General features: G+C 29.8%; 2 protein-coding genes across 2 annotated transcripts; both read left to right on the plus strand.

Moving 5' to 3' along the window:
* The first annotated feature begins 2,051 nt into the window (after nucleotides 1–2,051).
* On the plus strand, nucleotides 2,052–3,914 carry LOC145180304 (uncharacterized). Its single transcript, XM_090083512.1, has one exon. The coding sequence runs from the start codon at nucleotides 2,429–2,431 to the stop codon at nucleotides 3,857–3,859; it is 1,431 nt and encodes a 476-aa protein (XP_089939638.1). The 5' UTR covers nucleotides 2,052–2,428; the 3' UTR covers nucleotides 3,860–3,914.
* A 4,934-nt stretch (nucleotides 3,915–8,848) lies between these two features.
* Nucleotides 8,849–15,820, plus strand: LOC145202378 (crk-like protein). The gene is made up of 8 exons (XM_080075296.2): nucleotides 8,849–10,127; nucleotides 12,027–12,146; nucleotides 12,587–12,731; nucleotides 13,615–13,713; nucleotides 13,928–14,056; nucleotides 14,225–14,338; nucleotides 15,116–15,205; nucleotides 15,315–15,820. Exons 1-8 carry the CDS (start codon nucleotides 10,099–10,101, stop codon nucleotides 15,438–15,440), a joined length of 852 nt encoding a protein of 283 aa, XP_079931422.2. The 5' UTR covers nucleotides 8,849–10,098; the 3' UTR covers nucleotides 15,441–15,820.
* Nucleotides 15,821–18,538: the final 2,718 nt, after the last annotated feature.

An 18,538-nucleotide genomic window follows, 5' to 3' on the forward strand; every position in this document is an offset into this window, starting at 1 on the left:
TGGAGTCTAAAAAATGAGCCATGGAGAATTCAATATTCATTAGTTCCCCTTCGAATCTTTTGGTTAGATCTTCATTGAAGTAGCGAGCAAGCTCTGATAGCACCTCAGTTTTTGGCTTGATCATCTCCCTTGTTAATCTTCCTCTGATGTTGAATAGGTAATTAACAACGGAGCAGATACCGATATTCTTTTAGCTGCTGCATTTCTCGGAGAATTCTGAGAAGTCTTTCAGAGGCCGGATGACAGATAGAATAGATTCAGCTTCATCTTCTGTTGGTAAAAGATCTGTCAACTTACAACCAAGAATGCATTTCCAGAAGAAAATCCACCGCAGGCTCCAATTGATGGAGGTAAGAGTTCTATCTTGTGGGGCATCTCTAGAATAACTTTGTTCTGGAGTTATTTAAGGATTTGGCAGCATTAAATAAAGTCATAGCTTTTTGAGAGGGCTGTTTGAGGTGACTTACTAATTTTGTTATTTTGTGGTTGAGAATTGACCACTCTGGACATCTTTTATCATCGACAGCACCAATGAAAGCTAGATTTAGACGGTGGTCGACACACCAAATAGCACTTTGTACTCAAATTGACTTTCTAACACCTGCATGGATATTAGCTGCACTGTCGACGGTTATCCAGGTTTTGATTCCAAAATCAAGTTCAAGTTTGTTGATAAATTCATTGAGCTTCTTGGCAATGTTATCCCCAGTGTGTTGTTCGGGAAAGTAGGACATTTCCACCAAGAAGCGCTTTAATTGGAACTTTGAATCTATATAGTGGAGTGTAAGGCCCATGAAATATAAATTGATGTGATCAGGTCTGGTGGTTTACTTGGTCCGCAAAAATTCAGTGATTTAAAAAGATATTTAATCATTCTTTTTATTTTTGGACGCGTTACAACTTCAGCGAAAAGCTACTTAAAGTTATATATTCTAAGAACATCGAAGTCTTCAAGCAATCAGTTCAGAAGAGGTTTATAGTAATAGCCAGGCCTATCGGTTTTAAGGTAGTAGCCTCATTGCTTCTTATATCAAGTTTGATTATTTTTTTATGCTCAAGATTTTCTTATTTCTTGTTCAAAAAAAAGTTTAATGGGAAGATCGAAAAGAAAGGACTCACCAGCAAGAGTAAACCGCAATAAAAAAAAACAAATTTTAAAGGTAACAGATATGAAAAGATTTGCGATTCCTCAGAAACTACAGATATACCCCTAGACAAAAATGTTTCACGCTAAACCTCCTTAAAGAAGTTGGTCAACAATGCAATTAAACAAGATCCTCAAAATGTAAATAAATGATTTTTTATCTACAAAAAAACACCATAAAGCTTCTTAAATGCTCAGAATGTGAAGAGAAAGTTTGTTTACAGTTCAATTCTTTTTAAAAATATGGCTTAAGTATTGGATTAAAAACTTTGTTGCATCAGTTGTGAATAAGAGCTAAAGTTAGCTCGTTTTTTTTCATCTTGTACAATTTTTAAAAAAGTTCTACTACTGAACAACATGATCTACTTAAGCAAAAGTACGTTGAAAGTAAGCCGTTTGAATGACATTTGGTAATAATTTGCAAAATGTACAAAGTTAATACCAACTATTATTTATTATTGTATACATAGAGACACTAAACAAATCTCTCAAGTTTAAAAACAATGTAATTCTAAAGCCAAATCAAGACGCAAAAAGTTAAGAGCCATACAAATAAGTTTTTGTGACCAAAATGAAACATTGGAAGCATAGGTGCCGAGTCCACAGGGGCAACAGGGGCAGTGCCCCCTCCCCCCGGAAATTTATACTAATATTATATTATCACGGATTATCATGAGGGCGTAAGTATCTATTCGCCCCCGTAATAATCCATGATAATATATTAATCCGTGAAAATATATTGTTAGTATAAATTTCCGGGGAGGCCATTGCCCCTGTTGCCCCCGTGGACTCGGCGCCTATGATTGGAAGGTTTTTATATGGATTTTGAGATTTTTAAACTACTAAATTTTTTTTCTAATTACTGTGTGTGCTCCTCCAAGCAGCGTAAAAAGTTAGCAACTGTATAGTAGAGTTGCTTGATATACTAGAAACACAAAAAATTTAAAAATGTGAAAGAGCGGCGAAATTAATTGTTGTTAAATATGACTTATTATATTGAACTTTAAATATTGAAATACACAATACACACTTCGTTCAAATAAAGTTTGAAAGATTTTCTAACGGAATCTCTCATTTGAGTCAACCTAAGTTGGTCACAAATCTGTTTTGTAAAATGGAGGATATAAAAATGCTAAAAACGCCAACTTTTTATTTATTAATTAAAAATGCATATTAAATCAAAATTGATACCCCTGCAGTAACTAAAAAACAGCAAAGAATACCTTTTGAAATTTTTTTGGAAAATGTTATAAGCGCTGTAAATATTATAAAAATAAAGTAGCTATGGAGCAGTTTTCCGACTCCATCTCTAGCGATGACGATGATGTTTTAAATTTTTATCAACCATCAATATCAGATGAAATTCATGTAGGTTATTCTAATAAAGATTCTGCTAGCCAAACTGATGTAACTGAAATACTTGAATTTAAAAAAGTTTCCGAATGGCTCTTTGTACTGGCTAGAGACATATCTGATTTAAAAAAAAGTTTTTATTATGCTAAATTAACATTACAAGCCGAGTACAGCAGTCAATTGCAAAATGCTGTTTCTGAACTTCATAATGACACTAATAAAAAGTTGTTTGACCTACAGTTGAGACATCAGGAACATATTAAGACTGTTAGAAGAAGTTTTAAAACACAGTTAGCAAATGCTATTTCTAAACTTTCCAAAGACCACCTGTTTTATTATAAAAAAGAAGTGGTTTCAGATTATAATAATACATATAATAGCAAAAAAGAGATAAAAGAAAAAAAAAAAGAATCAGTTCTTAAGATTACAGAGATGGATAACAAACTGGAGAATATGACAAAGTTAAAAGCTGAATTAGAAGAAGATATAGCTGTTGAATCAGTTACAATTCCTAGTTTATATCCTGAGAAATTGACAACAGAATTAATGCAGCAGGAAAACAATACACTGAAAGAATATATAAAAGGTTTAGAATCAAAGTTAGAAGATTTAGAAGAAGTTTTAGAGAACATTAAGGATGAAAAAATAATATTGAGTTCTGAAACTAATAGGTTAAGCAACACTTTACAAGAAGAAAAGGAGAAAGTATCAGAGTTATTAGCCGAACTGTCAGTTCAACAAAAAGAACTTTTAAAACAACAAAACTTAGCTGAAGCAAAGCTAGCTGAGCAGAAACTCAAGTTTACATCAGAAATGGAAATTCAAATTCAGATAGCATGTGAAGCAGTTAAAGCACAAATGAATGAGAGACTTAGTTCTTTAAAAAAAATAGAAGCAGAGAAAATGCATCTTCAAAAACAGCATGAAGAACTCATGCTTAAGAAAATCCAAGAGACTCATAAAGAAATTAATCCTAATGTTTTTACTAATCTTTCAAGATTTGACAAAGCACATTTTGAACATATTGTAAATGAACAATATTTGGAAATTAAGCGTCTGAAGAAAGATTTAGCTCAAAATAAAAAAATGTGGAGCTTAAAAGTGAAAACTCTGCAACAGCAAATTCATGCTCTAAAAGATGAGATGTTTCTTCGAACAACGTTGCGGCGACAGACTATTAAGATGCGTCAAGTTTCAGTATCTCTTAAAACATCTTCAAAAAGTGAATCTGCATCAATTGGAAATCAAAATTGCATGGAAATAAAAAATAATGAATCACGGAAATATTGTTTTCCAGCAATCATTCAGCCGCCTTTCAGTAAATTTAATAATGATTTGGTTGCTTCAGGTTTTAGTTTTTAATAGTTTTCAAAAATCTTGTTACTTTTTATTTGAATTAAAAAAAGTAATTGCAACAGTTCCTTTATTTTTTTTTTGATTTTGAAAATAGTTTATGTTAAAAGCAAAATGTCTAAAAAAGTTATAATATATATCATTTTATGTTTAATGCTTTATTTAAATTGTTCTATAGATGATATATTTATTTTTTGTTTTAGATTTTTATATGAATTACTGTTGTTAATACATATTACTTCAGGGAAGTCCAAGAATCAATCTTAAACTTCTTTGGAACTCCAAGTTTTAATTTGTTCTACGTCAGATTAGAGAAGCAGCTTAAAATATATTTAAGGTTGGCTCAAGGTCATTTAAGGTCTAGTATTTTTTAAATAATACTAAGCAATACGCTACTAACAATAGTAGGGTGTACACATTGCACTGGCTAAAATGTGGTATATTGTCAACTTGTCATAGTATTTAATTTATCTTGTTTAAGCTAATTAATTATTTAAATTAATCTGAAAATTTATTTTGAAGGTCATTTTGAAAAAAATATCATGATATGTTATGAGTAAACTCTAAACAAGGGCTACATAATTTTACAAATTTATAACAAGAATAAATATTTTTTTTATATTTTAACATTAAATATACCTTGATAAGTATTAATAGTATAGTATTAAACAAGTAAAGGTAGGGGAGAGTGGTGTACCTTAGAGGTATTTTCAAACTTTGATAAATATAAAAAAAAATACTTACAATATGATCTGTAACAATATATTTTCTTTAACTTGATGATATTAGTTACTCTAGGATTTTTTATTAAACATCCAGACATATTTTTTCATGCCTTTTTTTAATTTTAAAAAGTAGCTTACACTAAAGCCTAGGTACACCACTGGTGGTGTACCTTGGAGGTATGTATGTTGTACCTTGGAGGTATTATTGTTTTAACAGATTAACTACTCAACATGGCAGAAATTTGATATAATATTTACTTATAGAATGATTAGACTTCACATCAGCCTCATTTAAGATCATTAATCAAAGCCTCATTAATCAAACTAGATAAATTTATATAAGCTGTTTGTTAATTTATATAGCTATATATGTTTATAAATTTAAACTAATTCAAATTTAGAAGTATTAAAAACTTACATAAGAAATAAAAATTATTAAGAAAATATGGCAACTGAAAGACGGTGTCTGATTTGTCCAATTCATACACAGTTTTATCTTTTCTAGTAAATCTTTGTGAGTTTGTGTCCTTTTTCAAGTACTGAACTTTAAAAAATGTGTCAGCAACTTCTAGCACCTCTGCTACAAAGTTTTTTACAGCACATTTGCCATGAATTTGTGCCAAGATAAAAACTCCAGACTGGATTTTTTTAAAATCTGAATCTTTCATAACCTTGAAGTCTATTTCTGACTGAGCAGATACTTTGTCAGATACTACATCTACATTTTCCTCTAATTCTGTGCTTTGCTCCAAGGTAAGCTTTTTTTTCAAAACAGGTCCTGGTTGTTTATTATCAGTTTTGCCTTTTATTCGATTGCCAGATTTATTTTTTGTTTTCTCAGCTTTTTTTTTTTCAATTTGAAGTGTTATGGGGGTGGAAGTTAAAATGCAAGACTTTTTCTTAGGACGACCTCTTCCAGTTCATTTTCGTGGTTGAGCTTTTGGGTAAGGTAGAATAATATCAGGAGATACAATGTTAGCATTTATCTGGTTTGCAAAAGAAGCAGGACTACAGCTAGTTACCTCAGTATTGGTTGAGGGCCCAGGTCTGCTCAAAAAGTCTTCAGTATGCTTGCTTTTGTTTCCAGGCTGGTCTTTAGACACAGGTTGCGGTCATTCTCTTATAGTGGATGACAAGAATTCATAATCTTCGAAAATATTTTTATTCAGTGGATGAAGGCCACTTACTAGAAAACTGAGCGTAATGTTGTTTGGAGTAAAAGCTAAGGGAAAAGCTTGTCCAACAATTTCTGATACATCATAAATTGTTGTTGGTTTCCCAGTATTGCCTGGTTTTAACATCCAATCCTTCATTTTATTGTTGTAATATTTCTTAAATGGACCAAATATGCCTCTGTCTATGGGTTGCATATTGTGACTAGCGTGTGGATGAAATGTTACCATTGTAATCCCATTATATTTTGCTAGTCGGATTGTTGGCATTGAGATATGACTCATGGTTGTCAAGTAAAAGAATAGAAGGATTTTTCTTACTTGAACAAGTGTGCTTTACAAAATGTTTCATAAATCCTAGAAACAAGTCTTCATTTGACCATCCCCATAAGTTTGCTCCACCAAGTGTACTTTCTGGGGCTCCTTTTAACATAAAGTCTTTAAACTTCTTACTAGGGAAAATCAAAATTGGAGGTATATAGCCACCTCCAGCATTTATTGCTCCAAACATTGTTATACTATATCCTTGTTCACCACTAGTCATTCCGCCAACCTGCTTTTGGCCTTTTTTTGCTAAGATTTTGGGAGGATTATAGACAGTGCTAATACTGGTTTCGTCAACATTCCATATGTTAAATGCAGTAATACCTTGTTTTTGTTCAAGCCTAAGAGCTACTTCATAGTTCTGAAAAGTAAGTGCTACATTTTCCTTAATAAAAGCAGTTGACTGTGCAAGACTTGTTGCCTCAGGCTTTCTAAGCAATAGTTATTTGGAATATTTTTTCTGGAAGATTTTCAGCCACTCTTTTCCAGCCATCTGATTTTTATCCCAAGATGCATCATACTTTTTTGATTTGCTTTCCCAAATTGGTAATCCAATTTTCAAACATCTTTGAGAGTCAGTCCATAATGAAGATCAGCAGCTTTCAAAATGTAATCAAGTAGAAGTTTACCTTCTTCTACCGTGAAGACTTGCTTAATGTTAATGTCTTTCTTGTAACAAACTTTTTCTAAACTTGTTTCAAGGAATTTGTTTCTGTGTCTTCTTAAGGTTGTTTCACGAATGTCAAAGTCCATAGAAGCTCTGTATATAGACAGTTCATTGTTCTCTATAAGTTTTACAGCTCTTTTATGTCTTCTTTTTGTATAGGTTTTCTTTTAAATCCATTTTTACTTCTAGACATTCTATTAATTTTGTATTTTTTGGTTTTTCTGAAAATAAATGAAACATTAAAAACAATCAAATATCAGTACAATTAATTTTTCATAAAATGGAAGGACATCATAGTTTTTAAAGCATAATTGAAAATGCTTTTATCAGCATTTAATTATTCTTAATTACTAACCTATTTATCAATAAGCTTATTTCAAAAATAATTACAATGTAACAAAGAAATACACACATCTTATTACACATATTATACTAAAGAAATAGTTAATTAACAAAAATAATAAATGTAATAATAATAAACTATAGACATATTAAAGAAATACTTTCATAATAAACTTACTCAAAATATTATTTACAAAATCATCCAAGTGTGTATCTTGGTACCACCAAGGTTGACAACATTACCTACCTCCAAGGTACACCGCTACCATAGTTTTTACAAATCATATATTTATAGGTTAAGAGTTAAGCAGTTTCAAACATACATAAACGTAGCTAAAAACATGCTTTACAAATTCTGATAATCAGTTTTAAAATAAAGTTTACACCTACAGTTGTAGAAAAAAAGAATACGCCCTAAAAAAATTACTTTTTGGTCCCAAAAACAAACTTTTATTTTTATTGCAACAATAAATGTGTTAAGCAGTGGTAAAACAACTTATTATGAGCCTTTAATGGCCGATGCATGCAACTAAAGTTTCAGTTTGAATTTATCTTTCAAGATGACAGCAGAATTGACGTGCCTTTAAGGTACACACACCTCCAAGGTACACCACTCTTTCCTACTAATTCTACTAAACACTTAATTGATTTCTTATTTGCACAGAGTTCAATACAGTGACAGTCAGTTGATAAATGATTTACATGTGAAAGTTACAATGGCAAAAAAGTAATTATAAAAGCAAATGTAAAAGCAATTCTGAAGTTTGGTTGATTGGAAAAGATTCAGATGAACTACTAGGTTCACATCTTCCAACAAATTTTCTTCCACTTTTTAACTTCTTCCACTGTTTAACTTCTTCCACTGTTTAACTTCTTCCACTGTTTAACTTCTTCCACTTAGAGAAAAAAATCACTACTATACTTGTCATGTCAAAGATTTCTAACATTTGGCAGCAAGCCTAAATTCCAACCCAGAGAATTGATTCAGCATTGGAAATCCTTATTGAAAAACTTCTAGATAGCTCCAAAAAACTTAAAAGAAATGAAAGAGAAACTACAATAAGGGTCAAGCCAACCAGAAAGCATTTCAAGCCTCCTATTTAATATTGCATTTAGTGATTCATTAAGAACCATAAAAGTTAAAGAAGATAGACAGTTTCTCATTGCTAAAAAAAGATGTCTTGTTATGCAGCCTCTTATTAGATGTTTAATGCACATACTTTTGATCTTCAAGCATAAGTAATGAATTTTCGCATTTCAGTTGACTGTTTTTTAAAGTTCTAGTTTTTTGCAGTTTGTTTTTATTCTGAAATAAGCTTAAATAAGTTTAAATAGTCACAAAGGTTGGATATGGATAATTAAATGTACCCTTTTTGAACAAACTCCCTGCAGCTGATTTGAATAACACTCACAGAAATAATAGTGTAAAAATAGTTTGACCTTGAATGAACCTTAAATATCAACCAGTTGAGGGCTGGCATGAAAAAAATTAGGGTTGGGGAGTCTGTTAAATTTCTGTTTTTCTATCAAAGTTCATTTTTTTGGACTTCCTTAATATTTTTTATTTTAAAGATTTATTTAACATGTTTTTGTGGAGGTTTTAGAAGTTATTAGACAAGTGCTTTTTGAAGCCATCTGCTTCTATATACAATACATCTCTATTACGCATAGTTATAAGTCAACATCTCACGTTTATTCAGTGTTGGTTTTATTTATAACTAAAGATATTTTTATTATATATATATTTTTAACTAAAAATTTATATTCACCAGTAGTTTTGATTCTGGTTTAAGTTGAAATTGGTTTGTTTAAACTGCAATCAGTAAAATATATAAAATATATATCAGTAAATATCTCTTTAGAAAATTAATTAAAAGATTGTTTTCTAAATGGTAATGTCAGGTTCAACAATTCAAAAACAGATTCAGCAAGATTGGGAGAATCGTGAATATATTGAAATCATGACAGCATCCATTAAGAAGCTAGCAAATTTTTTAAACCACTTTGATATTGCTTGTAAATCAAAACTAGCAACTTTAGATTCAAAGTTATTGTCATTGGAGCAAAAGGTTGAATACATTGAGGCAAGGGTGACAAAAGGGGAGACATTAAATTGAATTTTTAAAGTATCTTTATAAGTTTTTTTTTTTTTTATCATTGAATTGTACAAGGAAATTTTGTATCCAAGGCTTTATTTTATGTTTAAAAAAGTGTAGCCACCCATTGACATTTTTAAACTTAATACATTACTTGATATGAATTTATGCATAGATGACTAACTTAATTTGAGGGTTTTAGATTTTCTGAATAAGATAGGTTATAGTTTTTTTCTCTCTTTTTTCTTTTTTTTTGTATTTAATATTTAATTGAATATTTTGTTTATTTTTTTACTTCATTTTGAAGATTTTACTAGATATAGTAAATTTTTTCATTAAATGGATTACAGCATTCTAAAGGATGAAACAGTCAAACTGCTATTTACTCGTTATTTTAAGGAAGATAAAACAAGACTTTCACCAGAAGCTTTATTAGTATGCACTAAACTTGTTCACCTGTTTATTATTGAAGCAATAGATAGAGCTAGGTTTCAATCAGAAAATGAAGAAATCAATGTGGTTGATATTGAACAGTTTGAAAAGATTCTCCCTCAACTTCTTTTAGATTTCTAGAAAACATTCTTGGAATTTAATTTGTTTTATAACAGTTTTTTTGCTTGATTATTTGCTTGTTTATTTAGCTTTGCTTTTATCCTAATTTTAATATTTCAAAGCACCTGTTTGTTTTTTGTTATTTATTTAAAAGAAAAAATTTTTCTTAGTGTCTGTTTTTATTATCATTTATTTTTTTTATTACAAGCATTCAATGTTTAAAACTTAACTTTTTTAATTGTTCTTTTTTCTGGTTAACAGGAAATAAAATAGCTTAATTGCAAGCTTGATTTAATTTAATTAATTGCCTTATATTTTGATGCTTTTCAGAAATGTAAATATGATGCTATACAAAATTTGAAAAAAAAAAATGACTGAGGAAGTGTTACAAACCTTCAAGTTAGTATTTTGTTTTGTTGAAATTCTTTGTTTTTGATAATATTTTAATAATTGAGATTTTTTGGTTATGAAGAAAACACAAATAACCATGTAACCAGTTATGTAACAGTTTATTTTTACCTTGCATGATTCCATTAGCATCCTATGACAGCCTTATTCCATTTTACTTTTGGTACTACCATTTTACTCTTGGTACTACCATTTTTATACAATCATTTAACCTCTTATCTTATATAAAATCTCTTGTAGCTTTTCAATGTGCTTAAGTATTCTGTCAGTTTTTTTTTGCCATGCTGGTAGAAGCTATATAATTAAATTCAGGAATTATTTACCAAGCAGCTTTCTAACAAAATTTTAACAAATTTTTAAATTTTTTTTTAATGATACATAGCTCAAACCCAAAGGACAAAAAATGATACATAACATATTTGAAAAAATGAATGGAATTTAAAATATGCTTGCTATATATTAAATCTTTAGAGTACGATGATTTAAATCTTTAGAGTACAGCGATTTAAAGTTTTAGTTTGAGAATTATTGTTTTACAAGGAAAAATTAAATAAGTTTATTTATTTAGAATTTCTTTTTCATTTTCAAAATTGTCCACCAAATGAAGTTTTACCTGATACCTGAAAAAAGTTAACCTGATTACTTTAAATTTATGGTCTCAGACAGCTAGGTTTGTACAATCTTTACCATGTGATAGGGAGCATCATCTCTACAAAAGAGAAGTTCTTATTGGTCAGGTAAGGTGGTAACAATCCAAGGAAGAGTATGAGTTTTCAAAGTTTGCTCTAAAGACTCTTTAGTGCCTATCCTCTAGTCTGTTTCGAGAAAGGCAATGGCATCTTTTTTCCTGAAGAGGTCATGAGTCCAAAACCATCACCTGTGCAAAAATGCTAAGAGTTTTAGACAGATCTGATGGGATCAGGAACTTCAATAGCATTCTTCTTGGTGATAAAAACTATCTGTTCTGCTGTTGCTGGCTGGATCAACAGTGAATTATTTTTCATTTGTGAACAACAAAGTTAGTATTTTTATTTGGCATATGAAGGAGCTTTTTGAAATGTTTCAGTCTGAGAGCCTATAAATGGTCAGTAAAAAGAAACTTTTTGGTTCTGGCCAATGACCTGGTGCCAATGCTCTTTTTGACATCCCTTTAGACTTTTCCTTCAGTTTATCACAATTTTCCCATCCTTCTTATTAACCTGATGAGCTCCTGTAAATCTGTCTTTTATGGTATTGACTAGCTTGGGTGTGACAGCTGAAAACTTCCTTCCTGATCCTGGTTTTTATTTGATATGCCCTTGTACTTTTAAACTGTTTTTGACTCTGTAAATTTTAGAATCATTATTTGTGGAATTGGCATTTGCCTGTTGGAGCAAAGCTTTACATTTGGCTTCCATTATCAGATTGTATCTGGAAATAAAATTATTTTCCCTTTAATAAATTTTTTTTCTGGTATGAAACCTTATTTGAAATGATCTTTTTTTTTTCAATCTGAAAGTTTGAATTAAATTTAGAAAATCAAGCCATTAAGTTAAGAAAAATTTTTTTTTGAGCACTTAGCTAGTAATACAGTGCCAAAATATTCAATAATGGTATATAAATCAATTTGGTATATAAGATGAATTCACTTTTTGATTCCACAATCTGAACTTATAAAAACCTTTATATATGGTATATATAAAAGTTTAAAGTGAAAATTCTGTATGGTACGTATAAATGTTTAGAGAGAAACTGTCATATGGGATATATAAAAGATTCAAATAAAAATTCAGCAAAAAGTATATTTAGAATTTAGAATCAAAGTTTGTTGCTATACATTCATAGAAAATTTTCAGAATAAAATTTTTTTTCTTTTCCTAATTGCATCTTTTAATGAGCTTTCCATTGTAGTTGGTATCATAGTACAATTAGTCGTGAAGAAGCTCAATCACTTTTAAATGGGTGCAAACTTGGTTGCTTTTTGGTGCGAAGAAGGAAAGGTGTTTCTAATGAATATGTTCTTTCTGTAAGGTAAGCCTTTTCTTTTCAAGCTGTTCTTTTAACTAAATTAGTAATGATGTGTTTTGTTTAGTATTAATATGTAATCTTTCCATGCAATAGTTACAAACATTTGAATAGTCAAGTTTAGAAATTAAAGTTTAGAAAGAAAGTTGCTTTGATTCAAAATTAAAGTTTAGAAAGAAAGTTGCTTTGATCTGTTTTTCTCAAATCAGAAAACAGTGTGTAAATTGAAGCTTATTTACAAATGATAATTGTTAAGGTATATAGGTCTTGAAGTTTAAATCCAATTTAAATGCAACTTTGTTTTATGCAATTTAAATGCAACTTTGTTTTATGAAGTTTAAATGCAACTTTGTTTTAAATATTATGAATCAATTTCATTTTTAAATGAAACTTTTGAATCCATTCTTGTTCATTGTCAGAATCTTTTGAGTTTTTTTTTCTTTTAGTGAAAAGCAAAAAATCAGCCATTATATTATCATGGATGTCAATGGTATGTACTTTAAAATAGGCGAACAAAGATTTGCAGATATTCCATCAATAATTGAATTCTACAAACAGCATATGATTGACACCACTATGCTCACTGATCCGGTTATTTTATTCTCATTTATTCTTTTTTTTTCTATAATTCAAATTTTAAATGCAAATGTTAGAAAAAGTCTTTTATGTACAAACTTTACCAAAGTTTTGAAGCTCTATGTATCCATTAACATAAAAATTAACATATTTTGAGGCAAAATGGGGAGTAATGGTTTGTTTTAATTTAAACATGTTTTAAAAAAGGTTTTCAGGAATAATTTTTAATCAAAAATCAATTTTTATTGAGACCTCACTTGATTTATGATTTTTTTTAAGGTTATTGAACTATCAAGGCTGACTTACTTTTAAGTCAGCAATCATACTGAATTTTTATGAAACAGGTGATAAGTTTTGCAATTTATTGCCTGTTATTTTAAACAATTTTAAGGGGTTTGTTAGACCTATCAAAAGTATTTCTTTAGGCAAAATTTTAGCACCCTGTTAAAACTTCTGGTATCATGCTCAAACACTTGAGTAAATTTAATTGCATTTGAACAAAAATAGGACCACCAAGCAATAACACACATATAATAGGACCACCAAGCAATAACACATATATAATAGGACCACCAAGCAATAACACGCATATAAGCACATAGGATTTATTTATTATGATAGTAATTCCATTTTTAAAACAGAAAAGTATAATCTGCAAGATAAACAATTGAAAATAAAAGTGTCATTTACTATTTTATAAGTTGTACAGATATTCGCAGCTAACTGAATAATATCCATACAACTTATGCTAGTAAATCTTATTATTTGTAAATAAATGTTATCAATCTAATTTTTTTTTTTCTTCTTTTTCTTTTTCCACTTTAAGTTTTGACAGTTTAACAATTTTTGAGAGTTTAACTGAGTTTGTAAAATTATTTTTTACTATTTTCCATACAAGGTTGTAAGAACGAGTAATGAGGTGGACTCAACTGCAAAAAACCAACAGTTAAAAATGCAACTTCTTAAAGTTAGAGCCAAGTTTAATTTTCCTGGAAATGTAGGCTTTCATTATCCTTTTTATTTAGCTTTTATTTGAAATGTGAAAAGAAAATTTTGTGTTGTTTATGTTTAGAGGCAAAGATGTGAATGGGTTATCTTTGATTAAAGAAAGTTTTTTGTTGTTGTTGTTTTATCTGTAATATATGACATTTGTTTATTTTTTTCTCATTTCCTTTTTAGGATTTTCATTAAGATTTTTTTTTTGTTCTAAGGATCCTGAAGATTTGCCATTCCACAAAGGAGATATCTTAACTATCATACGTAGAGAAGAAGATAAGTGGTGGTTAGCTCGTGATAATACTGGGCGAGAGGGAATGATTCCTGTTCCTTATATAGAATTAGTCAGTGTTTAAATTTTAATAATTTAATTAAAATGTATAATAGCTATAAATGTAAGTGCTGCCCTTTAGTAATCTTTGGCGTACATATATGTAAACTTTGCTAATTGTTCCCTAGATATTTTGTTTGTTAGTACAAAAAAAATGAATCCTAAAGTATTTTAATTTCAGATAAAGCCTGTTTCGGTTGGCGATCGATCAATTAGGCCTGATTCTCATTCACCCAGCAAGGCACAGAACTATTCAAAACCAAAAGAATACACGGCAGAGCTGAAGCATCCACGGGTAAGAATTTTTTTTTTAAGACATCTTTCTTTGTACTTTGTTCATTATTTTAATTCGTTAATTATTTTACTAGTTATTGTCTTTCTTTTAAGATATAATACTTTGATAGATTTAAACGATTGTTTTCGTATAGTTAGGTTATTTGGCATTTAAAAATGATCTTAGTATTTATGCTATAATATATAATCTCAAATGTAACTGCAATCAAATGATATATTGGTGAGACGTGATAAGTAATATCTTCCAGAAATTTTAAAGCGCTTAAAAGTTTTGCTTATTGCAGTAGTTTATTTTGACCTTCCAAAGCTGTACTAATATCCTTAGCTACCGTGGTGTGACCTAACAAAGTCCTATGTTTTAAGAAAGTCCTAATTTAGTAAATGACAAATTATGTATATATAAAATAAACATTTAGGGAAAATAACTTAGTTATTTTAACAAGATATTTAGTTAGTTAAAATAACTAAATTTTTTTCTCTAAATGAATATTTTATATACACGAAATTTCTCATTTATTAAATTAGGACTTTCTTAAAACATAAATCTTTGTTAGGTCACACCACGGTATAGGATATTTTATTTGATGACATGTTGGATTATTGAAATTTGGGTCAATAAGACCACAGAGATCAAATAGATGAAATGATTAGTCAGGTTACAAATTTGTCAGACTTTAAAAACTATCCGCACGCATTATATTTATTCTTTACACGCTATCATAATTAGTTTTGCATATTTGTTCTCAGGGTTTTGGTTAGTTTCTATTTCTCTGCATAGATACCTACCAGTCATACCGGACCTCTATTTGCTGTGGCGATTCAAGACAGAGAACCGAATTTTTATGATAAGACGTTGCTGGGATTTAAGGTAAGTATTTTGCAAGACCAAAATTTCTTTCTAATCATCGATAATCAATCATCGATAATCTTAGTCTTTTTTTTGTTCGACAATAATCGTGCACGTGTTCGTCTCATAGAAAGGGGATAAAATCGAAGTATTGAAAACAAGCGAAGACGGTTCGTGGGAGGGAAAAGTTTTGTCGACTGGAAAAGTTGGTTTTTTCCCATTTAATCACGTTCGTTTGCTTGTTGAACCAAACTAATTTTTTTTTAGTTTTCGTAAAACTTTTTGTTGAATTCTTTGCTGTGCTAAAGTGTGTAACTTTATTAAAAGGAATCTTTTTAATAAAAGGTTCGTTTATAGTTAGCACTCTTCATAAACAAATACCAATTGGTTAAAAACTGTGAAAACGAGTTGAAATAAATTATCAATAAGTAATAGTTAATGCAAAAGGATAGCCTCGCTATCTACTAGATTTTTTTTTTTAAGCATTTTTTTTTTAACTATTTTTATGAATTATACAATTTTTTTTTTTTTTTACTTATTGAAGGTATATTTTTTTAAAAGGTTTCTATATTTTTGCTTTACAAAACAAGAAAAATGTCAATAAGAATATTTTCGTTAATAAAGTGACAGTTGTTATATGTGCGTTATGTAAAGATGTTCAGCTTTGAAGGGCTTTTTGTGAAAGAATTGTTTCACAATAAACCCTTCAATTATTAAATGACAAGTCAAAAAAATGACTTTTAAGTTTTGTTTAAATCTATAAAATCAGTGCTTTTTTTTTTTTTTTTTTCCCCTCAAATTTATACATGATAAAAATACTAATGGATATTATATATTGGACAAAAAAAAAATAGATGAATAAAAATGCAAAGTAATTTGGAAAAAAAATTTTGTTGAAAAAAATTGCGTTTTGTAATATTATTGCAAAAAACAAAACATAACTAATCTAAACTATTTAGCAATAAAAAAACTTTGATCTAATATAACTTCGGTTTCTTCTTCTTCAGTCTCTCCAATTATGGCTTGTAAATTGTTGTAAATTGGTGGTGTAGGCAGAATATACAGTAATAGAGTTTTAATATTGTCAAGCTATTCTCTTCGATGTTTTTAATATTTAAATGTATATTTCTGCTCTAACTCAGCAAATATTGTATATTTCTGCTCTAACTCATCAAATATTGTATATTTCTGCTCTAACTCAGCTAATGATATCGAGCCATTCTTCTGAAAAATAAATTTGTGGTGCATATTTTCTATGACATTCTTCTATAAGAGCGAAGTCTACCCGAAGAAAGATGAGTATGACCACTTAAAAGAAAATTGTGATTTATGCTTTTAAGTTTTTTCTCTTTTACAAACTGTAATCAGAAAGCCATCAGTAACCAATTCTTGTTTTGTCCGGGACAGTTTATCAGTAAAGATTATTTAATCTACTTCTGTTATTGTGCTTAAAAACTTTAAAAGAATGGATGCTACTTCATCACTTCCTCTTTTTGCTATATTTTCTGTCCAAGAAAACATGTGACCCTGTTCCGCCGTGCAATCATGTATGCACAAATTATACATCCATATTTTTCTACAATAAAAAGCAGTTATTAATTTCGGGAGTGACAAATCCTATTGTGAATCGAAAGTTACAACTATTTCCTATTATTGTTTTTTGAAAATGCCGTTTCTAATTTAAGCTTTTCTTGCGTAGCACTGGCCTTTGCATTATGTAATTTTAATTTAGTTTGTGACCAAATCAGCTATTAATTTTTGGCAAGTATTCTTGCTAAATCAATTTTAATATTATGTTGATCACAAGTTTTGCAGGTGTCCGATTTTAGTAATTTAAAACCAATATTGTATTCTAAACAAAAAATCTTTCTGTTTCAAATGTAATATTCCTGTTAGTGAACGTATTTGTACTCGTCAGTTAATTCAAAAGTGAGCTGAATTTGGTCTGATTTCTTTAACCATTCAGCAACAAGAAAATAGGTATTATATGAAGATAAACTTATGCCTCCAAAACCTTGGAAGCATAAGTTTATCTCCTAATAATACCTTTTTTCTTGTTGACCTTGTCTCCAAGCTCTGTTTTGCCTCTTGAATGTTTAAACTTCCTTTTAAGAAATACCACCACCAATACTACAGTCTTAAGGAGGTCTGTAAGATGTTTGCAATTCACAGCACAAGTTGCAGTTGTTTTTTGTAACTCATCATTGCTGAACTCAATTTTTATCTGAAGGAAATTATGCTTTTTTTTCCTGCATCACGAAATTTTTCATGGAAGTTAGAATTCAAGATCTGACCCTTGGACTCATGAATGATGATTGAAGCAAGCTTCTTCATGTTTGTATTTGATATTCCTGTGGTAACTTTCACTTCTATAAGATCCTGGGAGTTCAAAATTAGACCACCACCAATCAATCGTGACAGAAAAATTTATACAGGAAATGGTAGTCGCCAGTGTACTAATTTCAAAGTTTAAAATTTTCCTGTTTAACATTTTATAACCCTAGATATTAGTAACTTTCTGATTCAATTAAATTTATTAAAAGTCTTGCTTTTATTTTATTAACTAAAAGATACTTAAATTAGCTTTGGTTAGTGGTAGTGGGTGATTGCCACCTGCTTAAGACAGCCTAATTGTCCCATGTGGAGAGGAATCTTTGGCAGGAATAATAGTGGTTACAATTTGCTCAGAAACTTTAGAACCCTTGGCTAGTCTCTCTTATTTTCCATAAAATTCTCGCTTATTATGCTCCCAGTCAGTAGATATTATCTGGCCCTAGAGCCAGGCTCGGCTGCCGCTCTATACCAAGCCTTACACGTCAGTGCCGGATTACCCACTGGTTTTGCAATAGCCCCGTATGGCAAACCAGTTCTAGCATAGCAACGATTCACTAGTGGCAAGCTAGCATCGGTGAAATATCCGACCATGGCCGGCAACCAGTGCACGTTCCAATGTGGGTCTGCTAATTCACCATCAGATGCACGCCCCTAACTATCCTTAACTTTATTTTAACTATACTTATAATGATTTATTTTTAACATGCACTTTTTTTAATAATAGGACAATTATAAGTAAGCAATAAAAATAGTTAATGTTAAACTTTTATCTCAACAGTATTATGAAAATGTCATTGAATACCCAGCTAACACAAAACGTTCGAGTATGTTCTTAGAACGTGTCCGACCGTTTCTAACGTTCTACGAACGTTTCTTGAACGTTTTGTGTTAGCTGACTATTTACTGATTATTACTACTAAATGCAACAAAAGTTCAAGTGTTTATCAATAATAATAGAATAATAGAATAATAGAATAATAGAATAATAGAATAATAGAATAATAGAATAATAGAATAATA

Source organism: Hydra viridissima, unplaced genomic scaffold, assembly GCF_058129835.1.
Source record: "Hydra viridissima isolate aposymbiotic clone 2 unplaced genomic scaffold, HvirCarnegie_v1 scaffold_3, whole genome shotgun sequence".
In the NCBI taxonomy this organism is placed as follows: domain Eukaryota; kingdom Metazoa; phylum Cnidaria; class Hydrozoa; order Anthoathecata; family Hydridae; genus Hydra; species Hydra viridissima.

What these genes read in the sequence shown, in the direction of transcription:
- LOC145180304 (XM_090083512.1), top strand. Translation starts at nt 2,429, where the DNA reads ATGGAGCAGTTTTCCGACTCCATCTCTAGCGATGACGATGATGTTTTA.
- LOC145202378 (XM_080075296.2), top strand. Translation starts at nt 10,099, where the DNA reads ATGACTGAGGAAGTGTTACAAACCTTCAA. An exon ending in GAATATGTTCTTTCTGTAAG is followed by an intron (nt 12,147 to 12,586) that starts GTAAGCCTTTTC and finishes TTTTTCTTTTAG; the next exon opens with TGAAAAGCAAAAAATCAGCC. An exon ending in CTGTTCCTTATATAGAATTA is followed by an intron (nt 14,057 to 14,224) that starts GTCAGTGTTTAA and finishes TTTTAATTTCAG; the next exon opens with ATAAAGCCTGTTTCGGTTGG.